The 14,268-nt window shown below is 55.6% G+C and overlaps 2 protein-coding genes across 3 annotated transcripts in view; one reads left to right on the forward strand and one right to left on the reverse strand.

Moving 5' to 3' along the window:
- Positions 1-5,219, forward strand: part of FIBP (FGF1 intracellular binding protein) — a 5,983-nt gene extending 764 nt beyond the window's left edge. The window contains exons 3-10 of the mRNA XM_027856252.1: positions 281-407; positions 2,505-2,605; positions 2,681-2,814; positions 3,460-3,568; positions 3,801-3,864; positions 4,230-4,316; positions 4,490-4,587; positions 4,713-5,219. Coding sequence (XP_027712053.1) covers positions 281-407; positions 2,505-2,605; positions 2,681-2,814; positions 3,460-3,568; positions 3,801-3,864; positions 4,230-4,316; positions 4,490-4,587; positions 4,713-4,782 — 790 coding nt within the window. The 3' untranslated portion in view covers positions 4,783-5,219. The remainder of the gene's footprint in view (positions 1-280; positions 408-2,504; positions 2,606-2,680; positions 2,815-3,459; positions 3,569-3,800; positions 3,865-4,229; positions 4,317-4,489; positions 4,588-4,712) is intronic.
- Positions 5,220-6,813: 1,594 nt separating this feature from the next.
- On the reverse strand, positions 6,814-13,779 carry CTSW (cathepsin W). Of its 2 annotated transcripts, XM_027856343.1 has the most exons (11): positions 13,643-13,778; positions 12,980-13,073; positions 11,612-11,725; positions 10,198-10,346; positions 9,838-9,934; positions 8,330-8,410; positions 8,044-8,163; positions 7,430-7,494; positions 7,250-7,337; positions 7,107-7,165; positions 6,814-7,003 (listed from the first exon to the last, which is right to left on the reverse strand). In XM_027856343.1, the coding sequence occupies exons 1-11, from the start codon at positions 13,724-13,726 to the stop codon at positions 6,899-6,901; spliced, it is 1,056 nt and encodes a 351-aa protein (XP_027712144.1). In that variant the 5' UTR covers positions 13,727-13,778; the 3' UTR covers positions 6,814-6,898. The 2 variants fall into 2 exon arrangements, with proteins under 2 accessions (XP_027712144.1, XP_027712145.1); XM_027856344.1 differs by lacking the exon at positions 6,814-7,003 and having other exon boundaries at positions 7,142-7,165; positions 8,022-8,163; positions 13,643-13,779.
- Between the last annotated feature and the right edge of the window lie 489 nt (positions 13,780-14,268).

Consider the following 14,268-nt stretch of genomic DNA (forward strand, 5'->3'; position numbering starts at 1 on the left):
TTCCCCCCCCACCCCCACCCTGCTCTGCCCTGCCCCCTCCCATAGCTTTAACACCTGGCCATCCGAGACCCTCCTCCTCCTCCTCCTCTTGGCAGGACATCCCTCATCTCTCCATAGAGTTAGGGCCTTCCCCCTACAACTAGCCCCGTCCACTGTCAGCGTCTTTCTCCTGTGGTCAGAAGCCCCTTCCTCTTCCCTTTTGTTTCTCCCCTCCTCCATCCAGGCCCCAGACCCTGCCCGTCCTGTTCCTCCAAGGTCTGTCCCCCCTTCCTCCCTGCAGGTACTACACCTTTGATGAGGCCTTTGTCCGGGAGGTGCTTGGAAAGAAGCTGTCCAAGGGCACCAAGAAGGATTTGGATGACATCAGCACCAAGACGGGAGTGACCCTCAAGAGCTGCAGGAGACAGGTCAGGGCTGTCTGGGCTCTGCCCCTTCCTCCCTGCAACTCCATGTTCTGGCCCTGGGACGCCCCCACGGTCCCTTGTTCTTTGCCCTGGTGGCCTCTCCTTATCTCCTCCTTGGGACGTTTCAAGCAGCCTCCCACCTAGCGGGGGCCACCACCCTGAATCTGCTCACCTTCCTCCTACACCCATCCTGTGTCGTACCCACACTGTCCCTGTAATCTGCTCAGGACCCTTCGTGGCTCCCCAGTACCTGCCTTGGACATCGGGCACTCAGATCCCTTCACCTCCTGGTCTGAACCCCCCTTTCCCAGCTTAGCTTCCAGCTGGAGCTAGAACTAGGACAGAGAGAGAGGGGGGCTTTGTCCCAGGGTGCCGCGTCCAGGTGGTGTGTTTCTTCCCTGCATCCATCCTCCGGACAGCGCTGCCCTTTCCTGGGGCCCTGAGTTAGGCCTCTCCCACCTATAAGAGGCAGCCCCTCCACTTCCCACCCCCAGCCCAGCTGAGCTTGTCCAAGGCCACTGAAGTCCTCGTTACTGCTGGGATTACAGAGAGAGCAGCTCCTGCACCGGATGGGGAGGCCAGGGGCCTGGCTTCTAGTTCCTGCCCTACCACTGATTCACTGGGTGACTTCAGACAGATCCCTTTCCTTCCGTGGGCCTCAGTTTCCTCTATAGAGGCACACAGAATGCTGGGCCTGGAGTCAGGAAACCCTGAGTTCAAATCTGGTCTCAGACACTTGCTAGCCTTGTGATCCAGGGCACTCTGGGTCTGCCTCAGTTTCCCCATCTCTAAAATGACAGCACTTTCTTTTCAGGGTCGTGAGATTCAGATGAGATATTTGTAAAGCACTAAGCCCACTGCCTGACATACAGTAGGCACTTAATAAATGCTTGTTGGGAGAAAAGATAAAATGATCCCAGAGCCCCTTTCAGCCTCTTCTGACCAGGGTGCCTCTGGAATGTTGTCCCAGCTGTGTCTGCTGAATATGATGTGGTTATCCTGCCCTAAATGATCCTTCTTTGGTGCAACTTCAGGAATGCACTGTCCCCTACCCCACCCCCGCCCTCCACCCCCACGGATGGGATTCTTCCTTTCTCTGAGCTTTGCCTCCATTTCTGGGAATTACCAGACCTTACCTTCAGGGTCACACATCAGCCTTCAAGGACATTTTGTGGTGGTTATCTCATGTAATCGGTAGGTGCTATTATTATCCCCATTTTACAGATGGGTAAACTGAGGCTGACTAAGGTGACAACAGTGCCTGAGGCAGCATTTAAACCCAGGTCTTTCCGGCCCAGAACCATAGGATATCAGAATTGGAAGAGACCTCGGAGGCAAAGTACTCTGACCCCAACTGGAATAAGGGTTCTCTCTTCCCTCCCCAACCTCCCAAGGAAGTACCTATCGAGGTCTTCCTGAGGGCAGCCCATCCTCCCTTGGGACCACATCGAGGGGTCCATTCAAGGGTCCCTTTCAAGGCCCCTGGGCCTGCTCCCCAAGACTCATCCCTTTCCCTCTTGGACGCCCCTCATATCCTTGAAGACAGCTCTGCGTTTGCCATTGCTATGAGTTACCTGAGACAGCATACTAAATCTGGGGGTGCAGCTGGAGCAGCACTTAGGGGGAAACTTCTATGTCTAAATGAGCACATCAGCAAATCGGGCACGCAGCTAAAAAACACGCAAACTAGAAAAAGAACAAATAAAAATCCCCAGTTATGCACCAGTTTGGACATCCTGAACACCAAAGGAGAGATGAATAAAATTCAAAGTAAGAAAACCATTGAACTAATTATTAATTTTAAAAAAAACCTCGTAGCTGCTATTATGACGAAAACAAAATAGATAAACCATTGACTGATTTGATTTAAAAAAAAAGAAAACTGCATGACCCACCTCAAAAATGAAAAGGTCGACCTCACTGCCAATGAAGGGGAAATCGAGGCAGTGCGGAGCTGTGAGTGTCCAGGGCCTCCACTAGCTCTCAGCCCTGGTGCTGTCCCACCTCAGACTCTAACAACTTCTTTTCTTGGAACTCCCTTGGGGCGAAGGTGCCAGGCCTCCCACGCCTCCCACCCCAGCTGCCTCTTTTGCCCCACAGTTTGACAACTTTAAGAGAGTCTTCAAGGTGGTAGAGGAGATGCGGGGCTCCCTGGCCGGCAACATTCAGCAGCATTTCCTCCTTTCTGACCGGCTGGCCAGGTGAGGGGCCTGGGGGGCCGGGAGGACTTGGCCCTGGGGGTCTGAAGTCTGGCTAAGCACTCGGGCTCCCCCCAGGGACTATGCTGCTGTGGTCTTCTTCGCTAACAACCGCTTTGAGACGGGAAAGAAAAAGCTGCAGTATCTGACTTTTGGAGACTTGGCCTTCTGTGCCGAGCTGATGATTCAGAACTGGACACCTGGCGCTGTGGGTGAGCAGCCCCCCCCCCACCCCTGCGGTGGGTGAGCAGGCCCCCCCTTTCCCCTCCCCTTCTCTGGGTGAGTAGCCCCCCTCCCATCCCTACTATGGGTGAGCAGGGTGACCACCCCCACCCAAAGAAAGTTCTGGGTCTGGAAGTTTCGGATGCCCTAACTCACTCCACACACATTCACTCCCCCAAAAATAGGCACCTGGCTCTGGGTTCCACCTGTTCTTCCTCTCCCAGGGCTCAGATGGGCGCAGACTAATGTGGGGAGGGACCCTTAGACCTGGAGCAGGAACAGCCAAGCATAGAGATCTTCCAGACTTTAGTCCCATCCTTCCCTGGAGGGAAACTGAGTCACGGAATCACTGATTCAGAGCTGGAGGGGACCCTTGGACTTTCATGTCTAATCTCATTTTCTGAGAGGCCCAGTTAAGGGATAGCCCAAGGTCACACTGCTGGTCACTGTCTGAGGCAGGTTTGAACCCAGGCCCTCCCCAGCCTGTAAATGCTCAAGCCTCCCAGGCGAGGGCTTCCCAGCCAGCCAGGCTGCCTTTTCTGCCGGCGGCCCCCCCCCCCCCCCCCGCTCCAGGCTCTGTAGCCAGTGCCCAGGCCTCACCCAGCCCTCCCTGCTCTCTGGGGACCCCTCTGCAGACTCGCAGGTGGACGACATGGACGTGGACCTGGACAAGGAATTTCTGCAGGACCTGAAGGAGCTCAAAGTGCTGGTGGCCGATAAGGACCTTCTTGATCTGCACAAGAGGTGGCTGGGGAGAGAGCAGGGAGGGAGAGGAGTCAGGGCCCGGGCCCGGAGAGGAAGAGGAGTCAGGGCCCAGGGAGGGACACGAGTCAAGGCCTGGGCCTGGGCCTGGGCCCCGGGAGGGAGAGGAGTCAGGGCCCAGGGAGGGACACGAGTCAAGGCCTGGGCCTGGGCCTGGGCCCCGGGAGGGAGAGGAGTCAGGGCCCAGCATTGACCACTTCCTTCCTCTTCACAGCTTGGTGTGTACTGCTCTCCGAGGGAAACTTAGCATCTTTCCAGAGATGGAAGCCAACTTCAAGGTCCGTCCCCTCTGGGCTGCAGACCACAAGGGATCCTGAGCCCTCTGGAAGGGCTGAGAGCCCCTGCCCCCCACCCTGCTGTCTCTTTAAGGCCCAGAGAGGGGAGCACCTTCCTCAGGGTCAGGACCAGGGCCCAGGCTCCTGACGCCCCAGGCCAGGGCTCTTGCCAAATCCTCCATCTGCCATCCCCAGCTTGGCTGTACACATCTTGGTTTCTTGTAGTGACTGTGGGAGATGCTGCTGCTGATCCTGACAGGCCCGGGGTGGTGCCTGTAGAAGGGGGGGGGTTCCCTCTGCTCTGGGGTTCTGGAGTCCCTGGGTTGAGAGGGACAGACTTGAGGACCCCTGGCTTCCTGGCCCCACAGAACCTGTCCCGAGGGCTGGTCAACATCGCCTCCAAGCTAACCCACACCAAGGACGTGCGGGACCTGTTTGTGGACCTCGTCGAGAAGGTGGGGATCCCCCCCTGTCCTGGGACTGCCCCCACCTGCCCTTCACTATCCCATGGTGCTCCCCTTTGCCTCCTCCTCTCATCCCATCCTGTCTGTCAACTGTGACTTCCTGTGGCTGAAAGGATTGGGTCGGGGAGGGGGGAGTAAAGCTGGGCTCTCCTGTCTCCCCAAAGTTTATAGAACCATGCCGCTCCGACCGCTGGCTACTGAATGACGTCCGGCTCTTCCTGAACCAGTATTCAGCATCAGTCCACTCCCTGGATGGCTTTCGGTGAGGGCCCCTGCCCCACTCCCCCCACCCTCAGCCCCAGCGGCAGCTGCATGGCAGGCCCTGTGTCTTAGGCCCCGGGCTGCCAGGACTGAGCCCTCTCCAGTGACTCCTCTCTCCACTGCCAGGCACCAGGCCCTCTGGGATCGTTACATGGTCACCCTTCGAAGCTGCCTCCTGCGGATGTATCATGACTGAGGAGCCCTGGGCCGGCCCTGCCCTGCGAATGGGAGGGAGTGGAGGGCGAACCAGGGCCCAGAGAGGGCAGCTCAGCCCACCATCTCCCCTGTTGGCAGGTGGGAGCCCAGGCCCAGGATACCTGCTCCCAGAGCCCCCAATTGGGGCCCCTCCTGCAGGATCGGGGCACCGAGGCCCAGGGACAGGAGCTTAGCCCCTGACCCCAAGGTTCACCAGCTCCCTGGCTCCTGTGGCCAAAGCCCCTCTTTGTGCTGACAATAAATTGGCAGACCTGGGGTGAGCCCTGACTCTGGGGAATCTGACCGTGGGTGATTCTTGGGCCTGAAACAGGATCGTGGGAGGAGTGGTAGCATCCAGAGGGGGCAGGGATGGGGCAGGATTGAGAGTGCCTGAGGCCCCCACTCCTCCCCAATGAAATTGCCTCGGAGGCCCTTTGAGCTCTGTGTTGGGTCCTGCTGTTCTGGGGTCAAGGTTCTCCCAACCCCCGGCCCCAGGTCTGGTGCGCCTTCGTTCTAAGTTGTTTGGTTGTTTCAGCCGTGTCGCAGAGATACTGGACTGGTCTGCCATTTCCTTTCCAGCTCATTTTACAGATGAGGAAACCGAGGCAGGCGAGTGAAGTGATTTGCCCGGGGTCACAGAGCTAGGAAGTGTCTGAGCTGGATTTGCATTCGGGTCCTCCTGACTCCAGGCCTGGTGCTCTGTGCACCGTGGCGCCCCCTGGCTGCCCCGATGATCTGAGTTGAGGCCGCCTCATCTGTCCAGTGGGAGCGAGGCTGAGCTCACCGAACCATCAGCAAAGCTCTTTGTGAAGCCTGGGGGCGGGGAGACTGGGAGGAGCAGGGGTTCTTTGCCTCATTGTGTGTGGTGGTCCCCGCAGCGGGGCTGGGGAGACTCCGGGGCCCCTTCTCAGAGCCTGGCTTCTGTCTTTCAAGTCCGTAATGGAAGGAAATGCTGCATTTCAGTTAGAGGTTGGTGAAAATGGGTTTTTGCCATCTGAGTCAGAGACGTGCCTCCCTCCCCTGAAAACTATCCATGGACCCCAGGTGAAGAATGGCTGGGAGAGACCCGGATGGAGTCACGTGGTCTCAGGACTGGGCTGGACTAGGAGGTCTCCAGGGGAGGGCCTCGGGGATCTGGGCCGGGGCTTGATGAAGGTCGGAGCTGAGAACAAACACTGCCAGGAGAGGGTTCGAGAGGCTCCTGACCAGCCTGAGCCCTCGAGGAAAGCTTTCACTTTCCTCTCACTGAGGCAGCTCCCGTTTCTCCGGTGCTTACAGTGTGCTGTGTGCTGTGCAGTCATTATCTCGTTGGATGCTCAGAGCTAGGTGCTAGATTATCTCCATTTTTTCAGATGCAGAAACTGAGGTAAACAGGTCAAGGGACTTGTCCAAGGTCACACAGCCAGTACATGTGTGTGGTCAAATTTGAACCCAGGTCTCCTTGACTCGAGGCCCAGCACTTGGCACACTGTGCCACCAAACTGCCCGTGTGTGACTACACGAGGGCACAACAAATCAGCTTCACAAGCTCGAGATGGAGGAGTCACGCGTTGGAGGGCAGAGAATCCTTTGTTCTAAAGAACAGCTTGGGGTCTTAATGGACTGCAAGCTCAACGAGAGTCAGCAGTAGAGTGTGTGGCCAGACTTGGCGTGCATTGGACTTCCAGAGATAGGGAGATGACCCCCCCACACACACACACACTCCCCTCTCTCTCTCCCCGCCTCCTCTCCCTCTCCTCTCTGTCTCCCTCTCTCCTCTCCCCCCGTCTCTCTCTCTCTCTCTCTCTCTCTCTCTCCCCTCTCTCCTCTCTTTGTATTCAGCCCCCATCTATTCCTAACCATTCGGGCTGACCCCTACAGAAATGATAGAGCCCTCCTCGGGGGGCCTTCCGCCAGATCCTCTATGGCAAGCGTGGAGGTCCCCTGATGGACTCTTCCAAGGCTCTTTCCGGTTCTCACGTTCTCCCACGTTCTAAGTTCCCTTGTTGCTCAATGAGACACCCCCCCCCTCCATTAGCCAGTTCACTTTGGAGACTGTGGAGCAGCAGCTTTATTGGGCGCTCAAGCACAGGACGCTCTGTAAGTACTGAGCATCCTGGGGGCCGGGGCGGGAGTCGTTAGCGGGGGCAGCGCATCCTGGGGGCGGAGCCTTCCAGCAGAGCAGTGATTGGGTACTTGTTGATGCCGCAAGCGTTGCTCCCTCGATGCAGCCGGAAATAGCCCTGGTGGGGATGGGGTGGGGGTGGAGCTGAAGGTTGGGAGGAGGAGGAGCCAGGCCCGGCCGCCCTTTGCTGCCCCCTCCCCCTTCTCCCCTTCCAGCCTCACCTTTTCTCCCCAGCTGCTGCCCCAGGAGTTTTTTAGGATCCAGTAGGTAAAGTTGTGGACTGCGAGGAAGATTAGAAACCAGAGTGCTGGGGGACACCCTAAGCTAAGACCAAAGCCGCCCCAGGTCTCCCCCAAACACTCACTCTGGCCGAAGCCCACTAGCAGCACGTAGTGGTCCAAGTACTTGGAGTCACAATTGACCCACGGTCTGATCACCCCCTTTTTGTAGTTCTGTGGGAGAGGGAGGAGAGTCTGTGAGCCACTGGGGCCAGGGTCCAGTCGCCAGCCTCAGGGCAGCCCTTCCCCGCCCTGCCCGTCCTCACCTGTAAGAGTCTCGAATTGATGTTCACAGTGATGGGTCCCTTTTCTGCCAAATACTGAGCCATGTCTGTGGGAAAGGCAGGTGTTAGCCTCCAAGAATGGGGGGGGGGGAGCAGAGCCTGTCGACAGACCCTCATTTCTGCAGAAGGGGAAGGGGTGTCCAAGGTCACAGTGGATTTTAGACCTGCCCCAGCCCTTGGCTCTGAGGTTTCTGGAGCCCCCCAAAGCCCCACCCTGAGTTACATTCCCCGCTTTTCCCCTCCCATGGTTATGAGGCTAGCTAGGGCTCCAGGCCGACACCCCTCACACCCACTAGCCACCAAATGCTTTCACAAGTGAGGATCTGCTGCAGGGGGCTGGCCCCCAGACCACAGGGAGCAGCTGATTCTGCTGAAGCCTACCAGGTCTGGGGACCACCTGTCTACCTGGTGCATAGAACAGGGTAAGAATGCACTTTTGCAAAGTAGGGAGGGATTATCTCCGCTGTATAGGTGGGCGCTGAGCCTCAACGGGAAGGGGCAGACACAAGGTCACTGAGCAACCCTCCAGCGCTTCCCAGTGGCAATGGGGGCCAGCCCTTTTGTGTGTCCTGGCCTTGACCGGCTTCTTGACCCACAATTCTCCTTCTTGGGCAGCATTAAGAAGTCGTGGATCCAGGCCTGTTTCTTTTTCTCTTGGCAGCCTTTGTGGGACAGCTGGTCTATGTAGGGGTAATCCTTCTCCTTGGCCAGGCCGCCTAGTTGGGAGGGAGGAGACTTAGGCCCCCACCCGTGACCCCCTCCCCACACCCCTAAGGCTCCCACATCATGCCAGAGCCAGACCCCTGGAATCCTTTCCTGGGTCCAGGCCTCTGTCCCAGGGGGATGGAGCGTTGGGCCCCCAGGATTGGGGGGTGCACATACTTTGGTTGAGGATAGTTATGAAGGCGTCCCAAACGTAGCCGCCCTCACAGCCTCGTCCACAGCGCTGACAGTCCAGCACCTCTGTGGGGAGAAGGTGCCTCAATTACACACATATACCCCCCCATCTCACTGTCTGTGTGGACACCCAAAGCCTGGGCTTGCTGAGGATCTCGCTTCACCAAGGACCAGGCAGGCTTCAGAGATCCCCACTCAGCTCAAGGTACTGAACCAGGGGCACGTTTTCCCCCACTGGCCAAGGTACCCACGGGCTGGTGCAGCACAGGAATTGCGTTCCAGTGCTCCCAGTACTACTTCCTGCCTGTGTGACCTCTCCAGGTCTGGTTACCTCATTAGTAAGAGGAAGGGGCTGGAGCTTGACTTGGGAGCTTTCAGGGTTTCCCTGGAGGCCACGATGGGTTGCCCTGGGCCTCCTCTCAGATTGTCAGAGTCTCGATTTCCACAGCCTTCTACAGTTTGCAGGGGCTGCTCAGGACAGCCTCCTGTGGCAGGTGGTGAGAGCGAAGACTGTCATATTGTGGGTGAGGAGAAGTTGCATGACCTGCTAAGGTCCAGGATCCAAACTGAGATTTCCCAAATCCAGGCCCAGCCCTCTTTCCCTTATCCCTGTTCCAATGCAAAAAGCACTTAAGCACTTACTATGCGGTACACACAGAAATACAAAGACGAAATAGTCCCTGCCCTCCACGAGCTGCTGGAGGGACATATTGAACACACAGATATTCATGATAATTTGAGAAAGGAGACAAGATTAAATCTCCCACCTTTGTGCCTTTGCATGGGCTGTGCCCCATATGTCCTCAACCCTAGTTCTTGGAAACTCTGTCTCCCCTCAGGGGCCTCTTTCCTCATCACATTGGACATCTTTGCATATATCCTGTATTTAATTACCTATGGACATAATATATTTCTTCTCTCCCCCTCCCCCCAGTAGAATGTAAGCTTCTGAGCATGGGCACCCAGTAGGTGCTTAGTAATTTGTCAACTAGAATAGCCAAGACTTGGCAACTTAGTAGATATGGTGAATGAGGGAGAGGGAGAAGTCGAGGATGTTTCTGAGGCTGCAAATCTGGGTGAGTGGAAGGGTGGCAATAATAAAGGGGGAGGCTGGAGGAGGAGTGCATCTTGGAGAGAAGATGAGTTCTGTGTGAGATGTTGAAGATGCTTAAAGGACATCCAGTTGGGAATGCCAAGCAGGAAATTGGTGATGGAGACCGGGAGAGATTTGAACAGATTACAAAGATCTGGGAACCATCTGCGTGGCAGTGATGGAGCTGATGTGGTCACCATGCGAGACAGCACAGAAGGAAAAGAAGGGAGCCCAGGACAGAATCTTGGGGGAAAGCCAGGGTTACTGGGAGCCTGTATGGATGGCTCTACACAGGCTTCAACATGCCCACTCATCTTACACTGATGCCACGGGGGGCGGTCCTCCCCGGGAGACCCCATCCCCATGGATGCCCCCACGCCCAAGTGGCAGCCCCCCATACCTTGCACAGAGAGCTCAAAATTCTTCTGGTACCTGATGGCCCACAAGGCCTCAACATTGCCCACGGCGGAAATGGCCCAACAGCTTTTGCAGTTTTTCTACAGGGAGAGGTCGGTTTTTGCCCTAGCTGGCTTCCCTCTCCCTACTCTCTGCATCCTTCTATCCATCCCAGACAGAAGAAGAGGAGAGCTTTTGGTGAGAGGCACCTGCTCCTTTGAGGGTGTCAGGGGAAGGGCTAGGGGGTATCTTGGTTCAAGAATTAGGGTTAGTAAGATGGTCTGGTTGGGGATGGGTGGGGGACACAAGTTAGCTGGGATGGTAGGGGTGAAATGAAGCTGGTGGTTGGGGCAGGAGCCAGTACCTGATGTCTCACGGGGCTCAGGACTCCCGCCTTCCTCCAGTCACAGGAACGAGTCTGCGGCCTCTGTAATTTTGGGTGCCCTCCCATCTTCAGCCTGGGATCTGAGAAGCTGGGCTGGGATGGTTGGTAAAGCTGGCGAAATTCCTTCTCTGCGCAGACAAATGAGGGCCTCGGTGACCATAGACCCGAAGACCCTGACCTCATACACCATCCTTTTCCATTTCTAGTCACAATGTTAGCTCTTGGGGATCACTTTGTTTCTAATTTTACATAAACTGGTACTCAGGGGAGGAGGCACCACCTGAAGCCATAGTTCACTTAGTGGTAGACCCACTTATGGACTCATAAATCTAGAAGCATCCAGTTTAATCCTTCCATTTTACAGATGAGAAAATTGAGATCCATGGAGGGGAAGTAATGATTCCAAGTTCACCATTCTTTCCACTGTTTTCTGCACACATAAAATCATTGCAGAATTGAGACAGTTGGGTTTCTCAAAGGAAGCAAAATATAGCTTGGGACCAAGACCTAATCAAAATTTGTCAGGCAGCCTTTAGCAATACTTGCTTGGTTGGGCTGTGAGCACGGCTATATAGGGCTATATAGCAGGCTGATTCCTGTTTCATCCTTCTTGTCTTGCGTCTAGACAAGGAGCTTGTTTGTAATGAGGAGGAGGAGGAGGCTTGGCCAAGTGAAACACTCTGCCTAGATGTGTTGAGGTCAGAGCTTGGGATAGAGAGAGGAAGAAAGGAAGGAGGGAGATCCAGATGGGAAGAGAGGATCTTTGGTTTCTACCCCTAGCTTTGCCTCTACTCCCCTGGGTGGTGATGGTGGTGGTTCAGTCATGTCTGACTCTCCGTTACCCCCATTTGAGTTTTCTTGGCAGAGGGACTGGAGTGGTTTGTCATTTCCTTCTGAAGCTCATTTGATAGATGAGGAAACTGAGGCAAGCAGGATTAAGTGACTGGCCCAGGGTCACACAGCTAATAAGTGTCTGAGGTCAGATCTGAACCCAGATCTTCCTGACTCCAGGCCTGCACCACCCTGCTGTCCCAACCTGGGTGTTCCTAGACAAGTTCTTTCCCATCTCTGGGCCTCGGTTTCCTCAGTTATAAAACTTTAAATTGAAAAACTTGATATGAGGGACGATAGGAAGTCATAGTGTTGGACTTAGAGTCAGGAAAACCTTGGTCCAAATTTCTGCTCTGGCATTTATGGCCTATGTGACGATGGGCAAGTCACTTAACCCTCTCCAAGCCTTGGTTTTCTTATCTATAAAATGGGGCAGAGGGTTGGCCCAGACGTCCTTTAGGCACTTTCCAGCTCCATACCTTGGAGCCTCTGGCTGGCCAGCCCCCAGGGCCCGACCCTCAGAGGTGATTCTTCAGTTTGGTTCTGATTGAGGCACCCTTACCTGTGAGGTCGCTGAACTGGGTCACCCCGAACTGGGCCACACCCCTGTGCTCCTTCGTCAGCTGCCGGGCCCAGGCCAGGTTGTCAGCAAAGATCTCTAAGCGCCGCTGTTGTTCTGCAGAGGGGATTTTGAAGGACAACTGGGTAGGAAGAGGCATTGGATCTCCCTCTGCCCCTAGCCAGGAGCTTCTGCATCCTTTCCCATGGGGGATGCCATCACATGTCTCCCCCTCCAAGGTCACTGAACCACTGTCCCTACAGGCCCACCCACATTTCCTCTCACCGCCTCCCAAGTGAGGGGGGTCATAGCCCCTCCATAGCTCTCATCTCTCCCATCAGACCCCCTCCCTGTCTGGTCTGCTCCTGCAGTATGGGAATGGAAGGGCATCACTTCTCTGACCCTCAGTTTGCTCATCTGTAAAATGGTGAGGTCATATTCGCATAATGGTCATTCTGGTAAGATTTGGTTTGCTACCTGCAAGGGGGCCCAGGTCACTAAAGACCTTCCCTAATAGAGCTATGGAAATTCCAATGATGATACACACACACACACACACACTCACACACACACACTCACACACACTTGGAGTGGGAGAAGTCATCCCTGCTGACTCCAGGGGTGTGGGGTTTGTGGACCTCAGATCAGGTAAGTGGCCACTGATCACGGGCAGGTTGAGGGGAGGGGGGTGGGATGGGGGGCACACAGAGAGGAACCTTCCTCTTTATTGTTCACACAACCAACCCCGCTCTTCCCACTCATTTCTGAGGGTTTGTGGAGGGGGGAGGGCTTAGAGCAAGAGGTTCTGTGCTAGAGAAAACGGGAAGCGATACAGAACCTCTGAACATGAAACTTAGGGTGTTAGAGCTGGGAGGGATCCTAGAACGTGGAACACAAAATGTCAACTGGGGAGACGGGGACTTAGAACATAGAACATCGAACATGTGAGAACACAGAATGTCAGAGCTGGGAGGGACTTTAGGTTAGAACGTAGAACACAGAATGTCAGAGGTGGGAGGGACCTTAGGTTAGAACATAGAACACAGAACGTCAGCACTGGGAGGCAACTTAGAAACCACGTCCTCGTCTAAACCCTTATCTTACAAATAGGAAAACTAAAGCCAAGGAGATGCGGTTCTCCAGGCTTCCTGGCCAGTGCTAGAGGAGGCAAAGTCAATGAGAAGCTGACAGCTCCGGAGAAGCCCCCATGCCATAGCACACACATGAAGACGTCTGTATACCCACACTCATGTGCAGACATGTGCCACACATGCAAATGCACACACGTGTCCCTTCAGGATACCCACCCTTGGTTTGTGCCTGTGGTATACGTGTGTGTGCACAGACATGAAGGAATACAAGAAGTCCCACCTGCTGCATCCGGGTAGCTCTTGTTATACTGGATCTGAAAGGCCTTGAATTGCTCCACAGGGTCCCAGGTGACTGGCGGCAGGTCATGGAAGCTCTGGGGGCAGGGCAGGGGTGGTGGGTGTGGAGGGAGACCCCACTGCCTGCCCCTGGAGAGGGGCTGGGCTTGGAGAGCTGGGTGCCCATGTGGGCTGAGCCTTCAGAGACCAGCAAAGGGCCTTAGTCTCATTGTGGATATGGAGCAACCAAGGCACAAAACGAGAAAGTGACTTTCATAGCTAGGCAGTGGCAGAGCCAGGGATATGGCCCAGGCCTAGCAACCCTCATCCAGGGCTTCTTAACCTCCCTTACAACGAATGCATCATTATCCCCAAAGTCTTCTCAATGTTGTTCCTGCCGTTGGTGGAGGACCCGGGGAAAGAGGTGGGAGGCAGGAAGTTAGGAGAGCAAGGCACTCCGAGTGGTAGGACTGGATCTGGGGGCAGAGGGGTGTGGCACAGGCTGTGAGGGACACCGGAATGCTGAGGTGAGACTGAAGGGAAGGGCCAAAGGACCCCAGGACCAGGCACCAGGGAGAAATCTGTAGACTGGTATGGACAGGTAGCAGAATCTGAATTGGGATGCACTAGAAGGAGAAAACTGGGTGCTGACTTCATGGGGGCTCACCTGCTCCAGTGCGGGGTAGGGGTTCCAGGCAAGGCCCGCCATGGCCAGCAGCCCCAGGAGGCAGGAGAACTCAGTGGGGAGCATCCCGAAGCCAGTGAGCTATCTGAGAAGTGAAGCGAGAGCAGGAAGATTGATGAGTGGGGCCAGGAAACCAGCCACCAACCTCAACAGTGGGCAGGGAAGGCACTCATAGGCCCTACCAGAAAGGAAACAGGGAGGGGGAAACACAGGGGCAGGTGTGAGAGCTCTCAGTTCCTGAGCAGAAGGGTCCAGTCTCCTTCCCCTCGGTTCCTGAGCGACATGGAAAGTTGAGGGGGTGAGAAGCAGAGGCAGCTGGAACCATAGCCTCTTGGGGGTTGGATGGGGTTGGGTGAATATCAGGGCAGGGACATTAGCTGGCTTTTGCAGTGTGAACTGGGAAGATTCCCATTATGCCTTGGGAAAAGTCCCTATTGGGTAGGGATGGCTGGGCAGCTTTTTTCCTGCAAAAGTCCAGTGGGTTTTAGTGGCCAGCAAGCCCAGTGAGAGGGGCATTGCTGCTGCCAAGAAAGTGATGCCATGAGAGCCATGTTGTTCCACTGTCCTCTGCTCTGGTCAGGCCACATCTGGTCACTTACTGTGATCGG

Source organism: Vombatus ursinus, unplaced genomic scaffold, assembly GCF_900497805.2.
Source record: "Vombatus ursinus unplaced genomic scaffold, bare-nosed wombat genome assembly UNPS02011369.1, whole genome shotgun sequence".
NCBI classification, from domain to species: Eukaryota; Metazoa; Chordata; class Mammalia; order Diprotodontia; family Vombatidae; genus Vombatus; species Vombatus ursinus.